This window comes from Callorhinus ursinus, unplaced genomic scaffold (assembly GCF_003265705.2).
Source record: "Callorhinus ursinus isolate GAN/ISIS: 27379988/994484 unplaced genomic scaffold, GSC_fseal_2.0 scaffold13, whole genome shotgun sequence".
In the NCBI taxonomy this organism is placed as follows: domain Eukaryota; kingdom Metazoa; phylum Chordata; class Mammalia; order Carnivora; family Otariidae; genus Callorhinus; species Callorhinus ursinus.
The window spans coordinates 16,313,817-16,334,313 of record NW_027397075.1 but is presented as its reverse complement, the minus strand read 5'-3'; the positions used below and the strand labels follow the sequence as shown (position 1 = coordinate 16,334,313).

The window sequence follows — 20,497 nt, the reverse complement described above, 5'->3', positions numbered from 1 at the left end:
AGCATGTGGTTTTCAGGTCAGCACTGAATTTCTCAATACAGCCCCAAACAGTATGGTTTTCTTATTAGATTTCAAGGATCCATCCAAATGAGGCCTCCAACTGCACATTTTGGAAACACTGAATGTTAAGGAAAACCCAATAAATTGTTTTCTTGCAGTAGTGGCAGGGAGAGCAACCCCCGGAGGCCCCACCAGAGGTTCTCATTGCTGTTCCCCTCCTGGGCTGTCTTCAGAGGGCACAGGTGCACGGCACACACACCGTGGCCTTGCCCCGGTCCCCCGGGCTCCTCCCCTCTGTGAAAATGTCCAGCCACAGGGGGGTGGTCGCCTTCCGCAAAGACAGCCGCTGACCGCCCCAGGAGGGTTAGCCGGAGCCCCAAAGCGTGCTCTCCTCTGCGGGCGGAGCAGACACGGGCGGGGGGGCAACGCTGGTTGCTTCACGGTGAAGGGCGGGGCGGCACGTCTCAACACGTCATGAAGCTCTACACTCAAGATGCATGCACTTGACGTGCGTGAACATCTCCAAAAAGAAGTCAGAAACTGAAAAAGAAAGGGCCTGGGAGATTCTGTCACAGGAAGTGAAGAAACGGGTTAGTGGTTGGAGGCAGATGTGGGGTCAAGGCCCAGGGGTTTACGGTGTGTTTCTTGCAATGGGGAGGCCCCAGCAGGGAGGGGGCGTTGATGATGACGAGCAGGGCGGGCTCAGCTGCTGAGCGGGGGACCCAGACAGGGTCTGACCTGGAGGCACTTGGGGAGCCCGACACCAGGGCCTCACTTGGACCTTACCCTCCACGCCCCTGCTCTGTTCCTACAGCTCTGCAGGTCCGTGCCAGCCCCCAGGCCCTCGGAGGAGGACAGCAGTGATGATGAGCCCCGCGAGCCACCGGAGAAGCAGACTCTATCACCCGACACCCCTCAGGTGTTTGGCATCGAGGCATGAGAACATCCACGTTAGAACCCTGCTTGGAGTTGGGCCCTGGGCGCCCACTGCGCTCCCCGTGGCTCCTCTGTATGGCCCAGTTCCTGCGTTCCCAGTCGGCGAGCGTGGATGCTAGGAGTTGGCCAGAGTCCCAGCTGGGGCATCTCTGTGGGGTGTGCCACTTGGGGCAGGCCGCCAACGCCCCTCAGAGCCCACACCCGCCACGTGTAATAACTGTTGGTAAATTAAGAGCAGGGAAGAGAGTGTGGACAGAGCGAGACGCTGGCCAACGGGCTGGCTGACGTGTCGGGGCCTGAGCCGCGGGAGAGGGAGGCCGGCGGCTCTGGGGAGCACAGGAGCTGCCAGGCGGGGAGGAAGGGTGGAGAGAAACTACATGGGGCTTTCTTGGGCGTTGGGCTGTTTTTGTCTGGGATGTCATTATAAATTAACCCCACATGTAGGTGTTCCCAAAGACAGAACCGAGGAAAACTATTTCAGTTTTCAGGAATGGAATCAATGTCCTCCAGTTTCCCTCCCAGGCCCCGCAAGCTTGCCTCTCCAGGCCGCCCAGATGCTCAGACCCAGAGCCGCCAGGCCCTGGATGGGACGGGTGGTGGGAGTGCAGAGGGGACCCTGCCTGGCGGGCCAGGACAAGCCCCCTGGCCTGCAGCGCCTCCCAGCCCGACAGCACCCGACCAGGCCTACTTGGGTTGGTGACACCATCCCCAGCCAGGGCCTGCATCTGCCCCCATGGAAACGCTCCACAGGGACGTCAGGCACGGCTCACGTGACAGCCACGTTCTTGTGCCACATGAGGCCCAGAGACCCCACCGCCCCGACACCCACACTTCAGGGGGCCCCTTGGACGCAGGCCTTCCCGGGGGCAGGGTCCATAGGATCAGCCCACGCCCTGCCTTACAGGAACTGGACTGTGCTTGGAGGACCCTGGACCCCAGACTCCCTCCATGATGGCCCTGAGCTGCTTGCGGGACTAGTGTGGGACCCCCTCCCCAGGACGGTCTCTCTCGGCAGACGGCCACCACACGGCTTTCTGCAGGAGGGAGACCAGAGCGAAGGCCCGTGGCTGCAGGTCCACGGGGTGCACGCAAGGCCCGGGCAACCATGCTGGCAGGGGGAGGGGACCGCGGCCAGCTCTCCCCGCACCCCCACCTTCTGCAGCACAGAACTCAAAAATTCTCAGTTCAGCCTGGCCTTCCAGTTGCCGTGAGAGCACATTTGTCAAGGCTGGAGAGTAGAACGCGTCATGTTTACGGCTTCTTGCAACAGACGTTAGACGTGGGCTCTTACCCCGGGTCCAGCCGGGGAAGGAGGCTGCTCCCAGAGCCCACCCCCAGTGCTGGGTGCTGCTCGAGCTCGGTCGAGGTGTCGGGTCTGAGGAAGTACGTCACTCCCACGTTGGTTTGTGCCAGCCATGAGGGCTGTGGCATGCTCTCGCCCCGATGAAAGGCTCTGGTGTGACCCTCGGGCCCTCCCCGGGCCCCCAGGGTCCTCCCCCCTCTTCCTTCCACTCCCGCCTGTGGGTCCTCCTCCTGCTTCACGGCCCGGCCCCTGTCCTTGCTGACCTGGCGGAAATGCCGCCTCCACGGGTGGGCGCCCGCTCGGGCTCCTGCCGCACCTCTCACCCGGCCCCTGCGGGTTCTTGGTGTCCCTCTCGCCCCAGAGACCCCGTGGCTGCCCCTGTGTGGGGCGGGCGCGGACGGACGAGTGCAGGCGGACACCAGTGTCTGGGACGCCGGCACGGAGGCTGGGGGTCGGCACTCAGTTCTAGACCCGTTAGCGGAGAGTCCTCTCTCCCGGGGGTACTGTCCACACCTTCACAGTGGCCACAGCGGCGTGGAGGGGCTGCCACTCTCCCTCCCCCCGCCCGCCCGCCGGCGACAAGCCTGCGGCCCCTCCTTCACCCCAGAATGCAGCACGAGGGCCAGTGTGGGGACAACACCGGCAAAAACCAGACATCACACCAACCTGCCGAAATGCCCCCACAGGCTGGTCCCAGGGGATTGTGCGCTTCTTCTCGCAGTGTCTGACCATGAGGGTTTTCCAGGGAAAAAAATGCACAGAAAGGGGGCAAACTCAGAGTCGGGGTTTCTGGAATGTTCTTGGGCTGCCTCTGAGGGACCTTCCAGTCGTAAGTTGTAAACGACCCGCACTGGCTGGTGTCAGTGGCTACACCGGTAAGGGCCATCCATCCTGCCCGCTGGAGCCCCGAAAACCCCAGGGCACCACGCTCAGAGGTGTCCGTCCGCCTGAGCCTCACCAGACCCCACATGACTCCGTCTTGACCTAACTGCCTCTCTCCAAAGGGGGCCGTGTTCGGAGGGACTGGTGGTAGGACTTCAACCCTGTTACCCCTGCCACCAGAACTCCCCGGGGAGCCCCCCACCCCCGTCGCCATACCCCGTTCCAACACCGGAGGAAGCTCACACCTTCCTTCATGTTTCTGAGAAACGTTAAGGCATCCAGTACCCACCCCGGAGCATGTCTGACCTGTCCAGGGTCGGCTCCTGGCTCAAAACAACCTTTTACTCAGGACGAGCCAGACAGCAGCCAGGGAACCGGGCCGACCAGGGCTTCTGCGGGTCGACCTCGCCGTTAGGGCAGCCCGCGGCGGGGCCACAGTCACGCCGACGCCCTACAGACCGAAGGCGGGACGTTGGAGCAGCCGGGCGGGACCAAGTGGCTGTGGGGCATCCAGGCTCCAGGCTGTTTGGGTCTTTGCTAAAAGGAGAGCCTGTATGTTTAAGGTGGGTTTGTTCCTGTTGCGCGTTTGCCTAAAGACGGGAGGCTGGGAGGACAGATGTCGGAGCCAGCGCACAAGCTCGGCGAGTCCTTGCTTCAGCCCCCCATTCGGGGTGGGAAGCTCACTATCTGTCTGCTGTACCCCTGACACCCTCGCCCGTGGCCGGGGTGCTGCTCCCATTGTTCTCCCCATGTGGCGCCAAGAGCACGGCGAGAACAGATACTGTCCTGTGTCCTGTCCACCAGGGCCGCTGGGCGAGTCCTTCCCGTGAGGACGTGGACGCCCTTCAGAGCCAGACGGAGAGCTCCTCACGCTCAGTCAGATGCCAGGAGCAGAAAGGCCTCTGGGCTGGAAGCAAGCCGGGCCCTTTGCACAGAAGCCAGGAGCGCGAGGGGGACCAACCCTCAGCCTGCCCCACCCATCAGTAAAGGCCTCTCGAGAAAACCGCTAAAGAAATAAGAAATCTCCCGTTTTTCTGTGTGGCTCTCTTCCTGTCCATGTTTTAGTGACACCTGGACCTTCCCAAGGTAGAAGCTCAGTCAAGTGTCCTCACTCCCTCTGTCCGGCGTCCCATGTCCAAGCCCTGCAGGTCCCGTGGGATCCGTGCTGCCCGCCCCTCCCCCCCGCCGGCCGTGGCATCGATCCCCCGCCAACAGCCCGAGGAAGCTCTGAACCTGAATCAGAGGTCACTCCCCTGGCATGGACCCTCTGAGAGCTCCCCCAGACGCCCAGCGCCAAACCTAACTTCACTCGTGCCCCGAGATCCGCCCCGGCTGCCTCCCTGCCCCCACGGCACCGCTGGGCCTTGTGTTGTTGCCGGCACTCGGCGTGTGAGTCCCAGACAGTGGGATCCTGCCCTCGCCCACTGTCCACCGCGTGCTCTTGACAGCGGCGGTGGTACCAGTGAGCGAGCTCTTTCCAGAAGAGGGACGGCACAGGGGAGCCACCATGGCCCCTCGCCGCTGGGGCGGAACTGGCGTCTGCGCTGGACCCAGACGGCCTCTGAGCAGAGCTGACCGGGCAAGGCCAAGGCTGATCAGGGCAAGCAGCTTCATCACCCGCTGTCCTGGTTGATGTTACCGCCAAGCAGCCGCTCTGCGTAGAGGAAGTCATGTGCTGGTTCTGGAAGCTTTTGCTTGAGGCGGAACTTGTCACCGCCACCCACATTCGTTGGCTCAAGGAAGTCACACAGCCGAGCCTGAGCCTCACGGGGCCCAAATGAGCGATCCTCCGTCAGTACTTCCCCGTATCAACAAGCAGGCCTCAGGGAGAGCCCTGGAGGCTTGGGCTTGGCCTTCGTGCTGTCTCCGTGGCAGGAGCCTACCCCACACACCCTCAAGCAGGGGCGAAAAAAGAGAGGCCTCCAGCCTTGTTTCCCCCGACACCCATGCGTTGGTCAGTATCAGGTCAGTATCAGGCCTGGAGCCCAGGATGGAGCCTGCCGGGGGGGTGTTGGGGGGGCCCAGCCGACCTTGTATCTTCCTGCCCAGAGGCCTCGGGGAAGCAATTCCACGGACCTCAGGGCAAACCCTCTCTGCGGGCATCCTTGCGGGGTCCTGGCCCCACTCTGCTGCGGGTCAGGCTGGCTAGCGGTGTGGGAAGCCCAGATGCCCCAGGACTGTTTGCCCAGTCTGTTTGCCCCGGGACTGCACGTGGGCTCTGTGGTGGTGCTTCCCTGCTGACCCGCTAAGCACCACCTCTCTCCCTAATGCCCTGCTGGCCGGCTCTTGTTGATAACAGCTCCCCTTGAAATGCTTGATTATTATGTTCTTCTGAAATGCAGAAGCACATCTTCCCAACCACCCAAGCTCCTGGGGAAGAAAGGAGAGGCCCACAGTTTGTGCCATGAGCCTGGGTCCTGGGAAGGCCTCCTGGGCTGGGGGAGCTGGCTGCCCGCTCGAAGCCACAGGCAGGCTTTGTCCCGGGGACACGGCTTCCCTTCACTTCTCCGGGCACCCACTCCTGGCGGGGAGGGCACGGGACAGTGGGGCTGCGTGACAGAGGCAGCAGGGGTGCAGCCACCGTGGTTCCCTACCAGCCCTGTGGGGGGCCCGCCCTGGGGTTCCGTGGGGCGCCCCAGTTCCCGCCATGTTTGCACTGTGCGGGCCAGGCTGTGGGAGAAGCCAGGGACGCCCAGCCTCCGCGCCCGGACGGTGGCCTCTCTGCACGAGGTCCGGGGGTCGGGGACACGGCTTTGGTTCTGACCCAAGGGGCATCCGGGTCCTGTGATGTCTGCAGGCTGCCCTGTCCCTCAGGAGCCCACTGCCCGTGGCCCGAGGACAGACGTTGGGAGCAATCGCACTTGACCCTGGAATGGCCCAGTGTCCAGGGCCTGGGAAAGGCGGCTGCATCATTTGAACCCAAACACAGTCAGGGCGGTAAGACCCGCCTGAGAACATGGGGAAGCTCATACTTTATTGGGGTGAGCATGGCAGACAGAAGCCAGGAGACTTCACCCAGACTGATGGGTCAGACCCCTCTTGGCCAGTGAGAATTCCCATTCAACATTCAATTGCTGGTCTTTCTGTCTTTATTTTTGCTTTAACAAAAGAAACTTCACTCAGCACAGAAGGAAAAATAATTCGGCCCTCTTAACTCCAACGAGGGCACAGATCCAGAGCTGCCTTGGGCCTGCACTGGCCTCGGTCCCTCCGGGCCCAGCCCTACCCTCCCAGCAGCCCAGCCAGGTGCTCCCAGCTCGTCCTGGGTGGACAGCAGTCTGTCTTCCCTCGTGCGACAGCAACCGCGACACCCGGAATGTTCTCTCTACATCAGACCTCCAGATCCACCCCATGTCCCATGTGGACAAAGAGCCAGGGAGGTCCAGCTGATGCTATTCTCAGCTCTTGCGTTAGCAGATGAGTGAATCGACGTGTGGGTGGCAGACTAATGAAGGGAAAGTCAGTATGCATTAGGGAAAACTCTACATTAGGAGATTGTGAAATAAAATATATAATCTGGGAAATGTCACTCCGGTCTGTCCATTTTACGAAAGATTCATTTTCATTTGAGGGACACCTGGGTGGCTCAGTCGGTTAAGCATCTGCATTTGACTCAGGTCATGATCCCAGGGTCCTGGGATTGAGTCACGTATTGGGCTCCCTGCTCAGCGGGGAGCCTGCTTGTCCCTCTCCCACTGCCCCTCCCCCGCTTACGCGCTCTCCCTCTCAAATAAATAAAATCTTAAAAAAAAAGATTCTTCAGATCATTGCAGAAAAACAGAAGTCTTCTTGTGCAGTTCCCTGCTTTGCAAATCCCTTTTTCTTGGAGGGCTTCAACTCTGCTTCTTAAGGGCGGAAGCTTCCTGAAGGAGGGGGGCTGTACATCGTCAGAGGTGCTCCTCCACGCTCTGCATGCCATGGCGCTCAGTAGGTGTGTGTTGCCAGCATGGCAAGGTGCCCCTCTGGAGCGCCAACAGGGCCTCTGTCTCTCAAGGACGTAGTCTAGTGAGGGAGACAGGTATCCAGGTGATTGCAACACCAGGTGGAGGACACTGACCGCAAGACAGTGCCAGGGGACCCCAGGGCAGTTTCCTGTGGTCTCTCAGGACAGCACATGCAGGAAGGACCCATCCACCTGATTCTCCCAAGACCAAGTATGACACCAAAACACAACGAACAGAAAGCCCTCCCTCCCCCTCTGAAGGGGCTCAAGAATCCAGATGAGCTCTCCCACCCTGGGTGCTGTGTAACAATCAATCCACAGTTTTTGTTTCCAGGGCAGGATCTGTCCCTAAATTGTTTTTTTTTTTTTTTTGAGTCACAGTAATTTAGAGGCGGGACTGAATTTTGTCCCAGTTTGCTTTTCTAACCTCTGCTTTCTCTTGGATGGCAAAGTGCCGTGTGATTTGTTATGATTGGCGGCGAAGCGTCCACGGAAGGGAAGGCCCCCTGCCTGCCATTTGAAGCCTGGGCTCTGTGATAGAAATACCCATATGCTCAAGGTCATCCAGTCCACCTCTCTCCCTGTCTGGCATGCACTCTTCCAGAAACTGAAAGCCGAGGTCCAACTACAGGAAGGAGCAGACACCTGGACATCAGTCTGAGTGAGGATGTCCCAGAGATTTCGTGCTCCCAAAGCCTTCTCCGGATCTCCGCATGAGTAGCTTTGCTTCACACCCCCCTCGCCCTGGAGGCGCCACTGTGCACAGCCCGTGATTGCTGCCGGTACGCAGGGAACCGGAGGTCACCAGTGGACCCCAGAGCTGCCCAAGGGGGATAATGACCTGGGTGGGAAGCAGCCCACAAAGTTCACATTTAGGACCCTTTAAAAATAGATGCTGGCTTACTATTCTCAACCAGTATGTATGTATGTATGTATGTATGTATGTATGTATGTATGTATTTTTAAAGATTTTATTTATTTGACAGAGAGAGACACAGCGAGAGAGGGAACACAAGCAGGGGGAGTGGGAGAGGGAGAAGCAGGCTTCCTGGCGAGCAGGGAGCCTGATGTGGGGCTCGATCCCAGGACCCTGGGACCATGACCTGAGCCGAAGGCAGACGCTTAACGACTGAGCCACCCAGGTGCCCCCTCAACGAGTATTTAAACATCTGGGCAGGTCTCGCCTTGAGACACTCCGGCTGGACCGCTCTGCGTGGAGTGAGGTGGGAGCTCATAGTGGAGTCTCAGACTCTGGAGCTTGGCTTCCTCGGCAGGCTAAACGGCTCTTATAACCGCTTTCAGATTGATTTACTCAGCAAATCCTTTCCCCTTTAAATGCAGAAAGCTAAAGTCAAATTCACTGATCAAAAATGTCCAATTAGTGGATAAAGGCTGAGCTGCCACTTTGTCACAAATTAAAACCAGATCTTGTAGGACTCTTGCTGGCCTCCAAAGAAAAACATCTCTTGCTGAAAACAGTCTGCCCTTCACTAAAGTTTTAGGACGGCGTAGATCACATTCTATAGAGTTACGAAGAAAAAATACGAGTAGGAGGGCAAACATCAAAGTTTAGCTATTCCGGTTGATTTGAGCAAGGAAGTGTAGCCCCCGTGTCACTGAGAGTCCCCGGCAGGGCTCCCACCCTCACCCACAACAGGCACCGAAGTCAGGACTTGCATCCTGTTTCTGGTGCCTGGTGGGAACAGTGGGGCGTTGACTGGTAAAAGCCAACCTTGGCTTAAATCCCGGAACACAGCTCCTCGTAACGGCCTGGGCCACTGACTGACCTTCTTACTCAAATTAAAAGTAGATGGTTCTCAAGGTTACTGAACGTCCCAGCCAGGAAGAGCGCTCCTGAGTGCAGAACATCACTGCTTTGCATCCTGCTCTCCCCCAAACTGCGAGCTGCCCCAGATCTCAAGGGGGCCTTGCTGACGTGCTGCGGACACCCGCCAGGCCCCAAGAGCAAGGCGCCGCTGCCGCGCTCACCCACACTGAGTGCTCAGGGGAGTGGAGGGCACCGCGGTGACCCTCGCCATATGCTGTGCTTTCTAAAGCTCATGAGAGCAGAAGTTATACTCTTGGGTTGTTCTTTTTTTTCATGAAAAATCCAAAATTTGGGCAGTTAAAGCATTAAGAACAAAAGACACAAAATTCTACTAACCAACCATGGATATTCATTACTCATCTTTTCCCTGTATATTTATAGGAAATATATATTTATGGGGAATCAAACATTGAAGAAAGTGGTTATTTTACAAAAAACACTGCAGATTAATGTGACAATTGGACATAACAAACTGCCAGCAAACATTCTGGAAAGATCCATGAAGGTATAAAGAGTATTTGAACACCATAGTTTCTTCTGCATTAAAAAAAAAAAAAATCTCCTCATGATTTCAACAAATTGCTATGTTCACAGCTGTGTCTGAATCTTATGAAAAAAATCCAGTTGAGTCTTTGGGATTTTTTTTACATGGACTTAGTTTTTTTTCTTCTAAAATGGCTCTCCTTGTTAAAGAGAAAAGACACAGCTGTTTTCAGTCACGGTTTCCTCAAATTTCCTTCAGAAACTGTCTTAACTGCCGGTGGAAAGATGGTTTCCATGTGAGACCAGGGGAATCAGGAACACCTCCTGATGGGCTCTAAGACCCCATCTTCAAACCACCCACTACAATCATTTCACACTGAGAACCACGCACCGTGCATCGGCAAGAGATTTAACATAACAAGAGCTCAGTGTCACCCCTGAGAACAGCGGATGCAGCCCTGCAGCTCTTCTCCAACGGGCTCTGTGCTTGCAGCCTGTCCCATTTTTCCATCAACGAGAGATGTAAGAAGTGACCTTGTAGGGGAGAAGTCATGGACCGATCTGGGAACACAGGCTTGAACCTGAAAGTACGTTCTGTGACAAATAGCCCCCGAACTACAAGTATTTCACAGTGAAAGGGCTCTTTTCCCGCATGTAACTCGACCTCTTATCTGCTTTGCAATTCTCTACAAGAGGACCGAGGATGGAATTTCTTTGTGAGACAAAACTAGAAATAGGGACCCTTTGCTGTGCGGTAATGAGGAATTAGAAAAAAAAAAAAAAAAGGATTTCTAGTTCCAGCTACCAGCTAAAATTCTTTAAGAAATTCCTGCATGAAAAATATAGTCAGTTCAAAGCCCAAAGCCGGCAGCTGTAATCCACGTGGGTTTATGGCCACACTCAAGGTTTGGGGTAATGAGGCAGAGGGGCGGAGAGATGGGTCTGCGGTTCCCGGAATGTGTGCAGGTGCAGCCGGCCTACCGCCAAGCGGGCTGAGGGCCTGGGTGGGCAGAGGACCCCCTCCCTGCTCGGCTCGCTCTTTCTGATTTTAGTTTCTCGGCCCCCCTGACAGTCTTTCAGGGGAGACTGTTCGGAAGTGTGTCTCAGATCATCCTTAAACTCAGTCTGTGTCGGTGCCAGCATAAAGCTGCTTTGGGTCACCAGACTTTCACTAGCCAACCTCATGGTTACAGGTCTCAGCAGAAAAACAAGGAGTCCTGTTTTCAAGTGTTCTCTCTCCTGCGCTCTTCCTCTCACAGAGCCGAGTGCACTGGGGATGGACACGGGGTCCTCAGCCTCAGGGTGGAGGACTAACCCGCTCCCACACGCGGCTCAGCAGCAGTCCACACCAGGCCTAGTGGGTGGGCCCCCTCCACGCTGTGTGAGGCTTGGTGGTGACGTCCGCGCCATGCGTTACTTCCGTCCCCAACAGAACAGACAGGAGCACAGTCCTGCCCCCCCCTTCAGGGCCTCCATGCAGGCAGGTGTTGTCCGGAGGTGCTCAGTCAGCATCTGAACGGCTTACAACCCAGCGGAGGAAGAGCAGTGGAGGGAGCGGGATGTTGTGGGAGATCAGAGGCATGTGTTTTTGCTTCAGAGAACAGAAGGGCCAACGGTAGAAAAGCTACAGGACAAGAGACTGCGGCCAGCAAGGGAGTCAGGGAGTGAGTCCCCGAACAACGGAGAAGCCGGAAAGCTACTTAATAGAAACGTGGGTTGGAGTCAGGGAACCATAAGGTCCCTTCCAACTCCTGACTTCAGGCCCCAGAAAAATACTCAGATCCAATTTGGAAAACTGTTCTCAGAAAATAAGCAATACCGCTTTTGGAAAGAACACTGTATTTAAAAACATTTCCACCCGCTCTCTCGGGAGGACCAAACTAGAGGCAGAATGGGAGGGACGTGGGTGCAGCAGTCGGGGTATTAGCGGCACCAGGAGCCCCCCCGCCCCCATCTCGGGCCCGTCTGATGGCAGAGGGAACAGAGCTCCATGGGACACCCTCAACCAGAAAGCTTCCAGCGCCACTGGCTGCCTCCCCCCGCCCCGCACGCCCGACCCCAGCCAGTGCGGTGCTGTTCTCTCTGGGCACTAACATACATGTGGCCTGACAACGGACGGTGCCCTCGTCTTCTGGGTGATCGGATGTGAGACCTGAACATCCGTGGGTTTTGGCTAGTGTGGAAAAGACCCCGATTTGGATCTAAATGAGTCACCGGCTTCATGTAAGTTCTACTCACGCAGAGGGGCAGAAAGCACCATTAATATGTGTGGAAATTAATGTAAATGTTAATGTTGTGTAGTTCCTGGATCCCAACTCAAGTGTCTCTATCACAGTCAGGGTTTACGTTGGGCAATCAGAAGTCCTACTCACTGCACCCGAGTCGGGGTATCAGGTGAGCAGCACGGCCAGAGAGACCCGACGCTTTCGGAAGCTTCCGGCTCTGCACCTGGGGCTCGCTGTTACCGCACAGCAGAGATACCCACCAGGGCTGGTCAAGCCGGGTATCAAAGTAAAAATAACACCTGTTTGAACTTTGTACTTTTTTGAAAATATAAAATCCAATCATCAGCCAACACTCATGAGATAACGTGAGTTTGTTGACTGTTCATACAGAATATGAAAATATCCCATGATTTTTAACAAAGCGAAGCCCGTTCCTGCATTTTAGGCCTCCCTTTCCAAACTTCTGGATTTTACTTCCATTTCAAAGGAACAATTGAGAGGCACTGGTTCTGAATTTAACACTATATTTATTAAAGTGTTTTTATTAACAAACTTTCACCAGAAAGTTCCGAGTGTGTCAGCACAGGGGGCCCACTGGCTTCAAGCTCTGGCATCTGACGGCCCGCAGAACCGCACGTCAGCCGGACCCCTCGGCCACAGCTCTGGGGGTCATTAGGGCAGCACCGGGTGTCCCCCATGCCACAGTTAAATACAGGTTTCGGTTCTTTATGATTTGAACATTCCGAGTCGTGTGACAGGTGCGGCTCTGCTTTCCTATCTGCCTCGTCCGCCTGAGCCCCCAGCCCCGAGCCCTTGTTCCCGGCCCCTCCGCTGCCCTCCACGTTCCCGAGCTCTCTGTTTCTGGAGAGTCCCCTTTGGCTGTTTTCGGGATCACAGTTCGGTTTTCGTAAGGACCCGGGGCTTCTGCGGACAAAGGATGGTGGCTCTGGCGTCTGTGGACCGGGCTCCTCCGTGCCCTGGGCGCCGTGGGCGCTGGCCTTGCCGCCTTTCTCCTGGGCCTGCCCGTGCTGCACCGGGTGGAGGAAGAGGCCTGTGGGCAGAGGACTCTGTGCTCCCGGCCGTCTGGCTCTGCCCTGCAGGCAGGCGCAGTGGCAGATGTGTGGGATGGCACACACGAAGCCTTCGGGGGCCTGCTGTGCGGCCTGCAGGGGCGCCACGCCCTTCTGCACGTGCCCTAAGCTGCTGGTGGTGGCGGTGGCGGCGCATCGGGGGCACAGGCCGTCACCTGCCTGCTGGCACACGTGTGGGCCGGGGCTCAGGTGTCTGTAGGCGTTTGGGCAACCACATGTCTGATTGAGAGAGAAGAAGTGACACAGCGCGTGCTGCTCGAGAGCAGGCGGGAAGGAGGTGGAGCTGGCTTCGTGTCTGGAGCTTGGACTGTAAGCGGCATGCACGGGCAGCCCCAGACTCTTGGCCTGGCCGCCGAAAAACTCAGAGCAGATGTGGGTCTCCTCATAAGCCGCCTTCCCAGATGCGGTGCAGCTGTGGGACGTCAGAGGCTCTAATTCATAGAACTCGTGCTCCACGTCAGGTTTCTGGGCCCTGGGGTCTAAATGATATGCATTCACGGCATGTGTTTTGCTCTGCCCCTTGTCGGCAGGGGTCGTGGACAGGGCGTGGGAGAAGGCACTGCACCGGAGCTTCCTGGGGAGTGGAATCTGCCCACAGGTGCCCTGCGGCCCGAGGCAGCGGCACATGCACTGGAAAAAGAAGGTGGCAAAGGCCCAGCTGACACACATGATGAGCATCATGAAGGTACCCAGCTGGGTGTATGCCAGAACCGTGGACGGCATCATCATGGCCCCGGCCACAAAGGTGGTCAGGGCAGCCATGGCAATGGCAGAGCCCATGCGGCTCAGGGAGAAGATCACCTTCCCCTCCCGGTCGGTATCCGGGGCCAGGCGGTAAGCAACCCCGTAGTGGACGGCAAAGTCCACGGAGAGGCCAACGGCCACGGAAATGATGACAGACTCCAGGACGTTCAGCTCCCAGCCCAGCAGGACGAGGGCGCCGACGGTGACAAATATGGTCCCAGCGATAGACATGATGGCGTACAGGCTTACAATGACGTTCCAGGTGGTAAGCAGCATGACACTGAAGGCCACGGCCACGGACAGCCCCATGGCGACGAGCGTGCCGTTGGACAGGCTATCCTGGAGGTCGTAGAACTCCAGATTGCTGACGAACCAGCCGTTGCTGAGGCCCTCAGGAGCCGAGCTCAGCTCCCGGGAGATCCAGGCATCCACCTCCTCATAGAACTGGTGCATCTTCTCGTAGGCCAGCGTGAAGAGGTAGGTGCTCTGGAACTCCAACACCACTGCCCGGATGGTGTCGTTGACGTCGAACCGCGGCCCCGGGGTCTTGCTGTCCAGATGGTAGCCCGTACCCCTCTCCAGCTCCATGATGGCCCTCTTGATGCACAGCTCGAAGACCTCCTGCTTGTAGGGGAAGCTCCAGCGCCGGCAGCACAGGTACAGGGCGGGCTCGTCGCAGTCCTGGTTCTCCATCCACTGCTTGAACGTCTCGATGAAGCAGCTGGTGAAGTCCTGATCCCCCATCTGGTAGAAGAAAGTCTGGTTTCTCAGTTTCTGACAGAAGTGCAAGATCCAGACCTGGGAAGCCGGGCTTGCGATGTTAAAGCTGCCGTCCAACGCCAGCTTCCCTTTACTCTTGGGGTTCAGGGGGTCGCCATTGTCTTCTGGGGACACGCCCCAGACCACGGTGATGGGCATGTGCAGCTCCTCACCACGGTGGACACGCTCAAACATGAAGAGCTTCTTGTACTCGGCATCGTAGCGCTCAAACGGGTGGGAGGGCCTGAACAGCTGAAACTCAGACAGCTCCAGGGAGGGTAACTTCATCTTGGGGTTCACGCATACGACGTAGGCCCCGCCCACGGTCAGGGCCAGGAACCACAGCAGCCAAAGGTAGCGGAACTTAATGACGATGCATGGCAACACCTTCTCAAAAAAAATGCGCGATGCTTCTGAAACGGCAAACAGTGCTTTGTGGCACGTCCGGCGGGCCACGGTCCAGCAGCTCTTGCCCTCGTAGACCTGCTGCGGTGGCTTCTTGAAGCAGCTGAACATGTTGAGGAGGTAGCGCTCATGCAGGACGACAACGGCCGGGAGCCACGTAACCATGAGCACATAGTTCACCAGGATGGCGGTCCCCGCGTACACACCGAAGCAGCGGATGGCGGTGATGTTGCTCACGTAGTTGGCATAGAAGGCGGCGGCCGTGGTAAAGCTGGTGACGAACATGGACAACGCCGCGTGCTGCAGAGTGACACCTACCGTCTCTGTGGTTGCCGCGTGCGGCCGGTCAAACTTGGTGTAGCTCCACACGTCACACAGGACAAATGCGTCATCTGCGCCAATTCCAACCAGAATAACAAGTGCGGTGAGGTTCATGAAAGGGAAGAACTCAAAGTTGAACACCACGCGGTAGAGGAAATAGGAAACGATGAGGGAGCTGATGACAGCGAACATGGTCATCAGCGTGATGAACAGGGACCTGGTGTAGGCGCACATGACCAGGAGGACCAGCAGGACCGCGATGGCTGGGTACGCTGTGTCCGTGAGGAGATAGTCCTGGAATAGGCTGTGTTTGATGCCGAACTCGATGCCGGCGATGGTGGTGATGCCATCTGAGCCATTCCAGGGCTCGAAGTTGTCCAGGTAAATGTCCATCATGCTCTCCCCCTTCTCCGTGGGAGAGAAGAGCATGCTGTACTTGAGTGCCGGCGCAGCAGGGTCAGCCGCCCTTGCAGCCAGGAAGTCCTTGTCCACCAAGTAGTGCAGGATCTGATACACGGCGTTGTACCTGGTGCACTTGCGCGGCACGCCCGTGCACTTGAGCTGCCCCTTCCTCCTGGCGCCCGCGTCCCAGCAGTCGGGCTCCAGGGTGCCGTTGTGGTAGTGCTTGGCGCATGCACGCAGCAGCTTCAGGGTGTGAGATACGTCTCGCTCCACGATCTTCTGGCAGGACGACCTATTGTTGAGGACGGCGATGTAATTCCCCAGCGTCCAGCTGGGGCAGCAGGACGTGGCTGTGGCCCTCTGGCACAGGTCGCCGAACTGCGGGTGGGATCTAATCTGCGGAGAGAGACACGGGGAGACCGGCGTTTAGAACCGCTTCACCCAGAGGCCTGAGTTAAGGCGGCCTTGAGGGACAGGTAAAATAGCCATCCTCCTAGTTAGGTGTCAGCTGGGACACAGGTGGCCACCCCCCAGAGCCTGCCCTGCGGAACACCCACCGGGCGCTTCCCTCTGGACAGAAAACAGCTCAGTGTGCGGGGGACACGCGGGCATGTAACCACCAGTGCTGGTTCGGTTTTAAGAAGGACACAGAATTAGCAGCTCTTTAGGAGACAGGCCTTTTCCAAGTTACTTTAAAAGGCAATGAAAAGGACAGGCCGTGGGCCCATGTACGGAATCTATAGGATAATTTAAGAGAACAGTTGTCCAATTGATAGAGGAAACAAATTGGTGGCTTTGCCTAAAACTTCTGGTTATCGGCATGAAATTTTTGGGGACAAAGGTACTACATCTCAACCAACCTAGCTGGAAGCAAAGATGATATTCTCCTAGAAAACTGTCAGCGAGCCCCAAGGTGACACAGGGAGCACTGATGTCAGGGGTGCGCGAGAGACTGGGGCTGAAACGGTTTCCTGAGAGGCACAAGCACAGTCTGCATATCTGATTAACAAATACTTCAGTAGGAGCTGATGTCTTCCCCACTTCCATCAAAGCTTCCTGGAGCTGGCGGAAACTCTCTGGGTTTTGGTGACATGGGGTCTGCTGCGTGGTGGCCGTAGGACGGCTCTGGGTCTGCTGTGGACAGTGCCTTACTTACAGCTATTCCCGGAGGCCTTTCTTCTCTGGCTGCTCTTGTTACAGCAAACTGAAAAAATCCTCCACTGCCAAGGGTGGGGTTGCTAGAATACGGCGGAGCCTTCGCAGTTTCATACAAATCTGCCAACTGTGTGAGTGGCCCCTCTTTCCTGAGGCTGAGCTTAGGAACCATGCCCTCCTCTCGAGCCTGTCCAGAGCTTGTCTGTAGAAGGCGACCCACTCACTTCTACTTACCAAAGGCTGCTCCGGGAGGAGACTCCAAAGTTCAGAAAGGACAATTAAACTACTCTCTGCCTTTATTAAAGTTGACTCTATCAATCACAGGGACCGTTGGCACAAATCGTCTCTTTGGAACTTAGAATGATCCCAGAACTCCGTTCCCCATACCACCTGAAGGCCTGGCCATCAAGCCACTTTGGTGGGACCAGTCCTGGGTGGGGTGCAGAGGACACAACACTGCCCACGTACCCCAAGTGTCGGAGCTGGGCAACCTGCACGTGGGGGTTCAGTACACTAGCCTACTTCTGCATACGTTTAAAAATTTCCATAATAGGGATGCCTGGGTGGCTCAGTCGGTTAAGCTGCTGCCTTCGGCTCAGGTCATGATCCCAGGGTCCTGGGATCGAGCCCCACCTCTGGCTCCCTGCTCAGGGGAGAGCCTGCTTCTCCCTCTCTCTCTGCCTGCCGCTCTGCCTACTTGTGCTCTCTTTCTGTCTCTCTGTCAAATAAATAAAATCTTTAAGAAAAATTTTTTTCCATAATAAAGCATTTTTAAAGGGCCCTCTCTGGAAGGAAAAGACAAATGAGCCAAAAGGGTTATTATTCAAGTGTACTAAAATGTCTACTTTAACAAAGGCTTAATTTTTCCACTCATTTCTAAAGAGCAATAATTAATCAACATTTTATAACATAGGATAATTAGTATTTAATTGTTTCTAGGTAAAAGCATTCATACATGCTATGTCAGGGGAAACGGAACCACCTAATAAATAACAGGAAACCCTGGGATAGCACTGCTCTGGGTTTTGTGGCAGATAACCAGTTCCCATCCCACGAAGAAGTGTCACACAAGCCCCTGGAGTCGGCCTGGTGAGAAGAAAGGGGGTATAGCCCCAGCACTGGACAGTCTCAGATGGAGCAAAACAACTGCATCGTTATGAAGGCTGCCAGCAGCTTCACACTTGTGCTAACGATGAAGGGAACAGGGTTGCCAGCCAAAGCCCGGAAAGAAATGACCTTGAATAAGCTTTCCAAATAGTAGCGGGGTTTGCATGTGTATGACCAAAGGTTAAAAAGTTAGACAAGATAAATGTGGATCAAAGGCGCTATCAAAACTAGAAACTAGTAAGCTGCTCAGAGCCAGTCCTCTAATTCACAGGTGGAGTCGGCTGATGTACAACCTTCCACACAGTCCTCGAGGACTCTGACACGGTCAGAAATAAGGAAAGAGAAAAGATGTCATGACTGATACTCTTTACCCCGAGCTGGACGCCAGTGCCCTGAATCTAACAGGATGGAGCCCAAGAGACTGTGTAGGCTCTCAGGGAGGAAGGCCCTGTGCTCCCATCCACTGGTCCGTCCATCCATCCATCCATCCATCCATCCATCCATCCATCCATGCATCCTTCCTTCCTTCCTTCCTTCCATCCATCTATCCATCCTTCCTTCCTTCTGTCCATCTGTCCATCCATCCATCCATCCATCCATCCTTCCATCCATCCATCCTTCCTTCCGTCCGTCTGTCCATCCGTCCATCCATCCATCCTTCCTTCCTTCGGTCCATCCGTCCATCCATCCTTCCTTCCACCCATCCATCCATCCATCCATCCACCCATCCTTCCTTCCTTCCTTCCATCATCCATCCTTCCTTCCATCCATCCATCCTTCCGTCCATCCATCCATCCTTCCGTCCGTCCATCCATCCTTCCAACCATCCATCCATCCTTCCTTCCTTCCGTCCATCCGTCCATCCATCCTTCCATCCATCCATCCATCCATTCATTCAACCAAAAGAGAAAACAATATTTACTGAGCACCTACACTCAAAGAATAGGAGGGTACAGGGGTCCTTGCCCCGGAGCTGCTCACAGTGAGAGAGAGAAATCAGGATTCAGCTTGGGAAGGAGCACACTGTGTGTCGGGGTCCGTGCAAAGCTGCAGGGGGGTGCCCAAGTCTGAAGGGCGGTGCGATGGCGACACCAGCCTGGCAGTACATGACAGGGTGGTGAGATACTCAGGCATTTGTTACATCGTGGGGCTGGAAGAGACTGCAAGCAGGTGCATCTTCCCACAAAAGGCAGCTGTACTTTCTGCCATGTTTTTGGGAAAGAGCTTCATTGGAATGATTTCAACATCTTTTAAGTTGTCAAACTAAGAACAGTTAGTGGAAGTAATTTCTTGTAGCTCATGAGAAAGTGGCCCTTTTCATTCTAGTCAGTCACAGATTGGATGTTTTAGGGAATTATCTTGCTTCTGTGGGTATAATATGTCCGTGCCAGACTGCAGCAGGGGTGAGGTTGATTTAGAATCGGGGGAAGCAAGAGAAGACAGAAAAAGGAGAGTTTTAAATGACACCTTTTCTTTTTTTTTAAAGATTTTATTTATTTATTTGACAGAGAGACAGCGAGAGCAGGAACACAAGCAGGGGGAGCGGGAGAGGGAGAAGCGGGCTTCCCGCTGAGCAGCGAGCCCGATGTGGGACTCGATCCCAGGACCCCGGGATCATGACCTGAGCCGAAGGCAGACGCTTAACGACTGAGCCACCCAGGCGCCCATGACACCTTAACTTTTAAAACTACTGGCGAGGTTGGGGATATCGTAAAAGGCTAAGAACAGAGTAAGAATAAAGAATGGGCCCTACTACCGGATCCCATCCATTCTACTCCCATGTGACAAACCCCTCCAGTCCTCTTTAAAACAAGCATCAGGAGGCACATTTCTGGGGTCCACTAAGCTTCAGGGGGTCTCATGTGTCCATAAAACCTACGCAGTAAACAGAGTGTTAGGCACTAAATTTCAAATCTCCTTTACAAAGCTATTCATCGAGCTCTAACTTCCACAAGGTGCAAAGACTAAGGAAGAGGGAGAAGGTTTTCCACCAGAGTCAAGATCCGAGAAACACACTGTGGCTACAGATGGACGGTCTGCCAGGGCGTCCCTGGGGATGGAGATCCGGGGAGTTGTCTGAGGCTCCTTCTGAAAGTGTCTAAGAAAGCAAGCACTCTGTGAAGACATGATGACGGCATCAGAAACAGGAGCCCTTTGCTCTGGAAACCAAAGCCCGTCGGAATCATGAACTGAAACGGACTCAGGTTGGAGCTCCACGTGCTGGAAACGCAGGCAGGTGACAACGGCCACATCTGGCCTAAGATGCTGTGCCCATTGCCGGCCGTCTCCCAGAGTCATCACCCCACAGGTAAGCTCTGCTCAGCATCCCTTGCTGTATGTCCCACCCACTGATGGCTGCTGATAGCCAAGTGCTGAAGCAGGACAGCGAGAAGTCAGGGGAGGGGCAGGGAGAGGGGACACAACTTACTCGCGTCACCACCAGGACTGACAGCACTCTGCAAAGCCTCTCGAGCTGGGAGACCCGGAAAGGGTACACTAATAATCTGCAGGCGGAACTGCCATGAAACAGTTATCACTTAGGGTGTCACGGGACATGTTATCTCTGTGACTAAGGTTTATCATTGTGCATTCACTGCAGAGGCCAAGACTGGAATACGAAGGTGTGTGCAACTGGTAAAAACAGTATTTAACAAGTAAAATGATAACCTGCTCTGTGAGGCAGAATTCTGGGGCCCTGACCCTCTGTTTATTCATTTGTCATTGTGGATCTGTAACTGGCTTGACCATTCATGCAGACACGTCTTGGGTCTGTTCCTCAACGTTTCAGAAGAGGACCAGGTGCCCACCATGTTTTTGCCAGGAATCACACGCTTGAACTCAGGGCCATGCGGGCCTGACTATGAGTCCACAGAGGGAAATACTCAGACAAGGGGGCACACTGCTCCTTCCATA

The 20,497-nt window shown here is 55.7% G+C and overlaps 1 protein-coding gene across 23 annotated transcripts in view; it reads right to left on the bottom strand.

The window, feature by feature from the left end:
• Positions 1 to 12,107: 12,107 nt before the first annotated feature.
• The window catches only part of DISP1 (dispatched RND transporter family member 1), a 174,968-nt gene continuing 166,578 nt past the window's right edge, over positions 12,108 to 20,497 (bottom strand). For all 23 annotated transcript variants that reach the window (XM_073899813.1, XM_073899814.1, XM_073899807.1 and 20 more), the window contains one exon: positions 12,108 to 15,718. In XM_073899813.1, the coding sequence (XP_073755914.1) occupies positions 12,131 to 15,718 (3,588 nt within the window). In that variant the 3' untranslated portion in view covers positions 12,108 to 12,130. The remainder of the gene's footprint in view (positions 15,719 to 20,497) is intronic.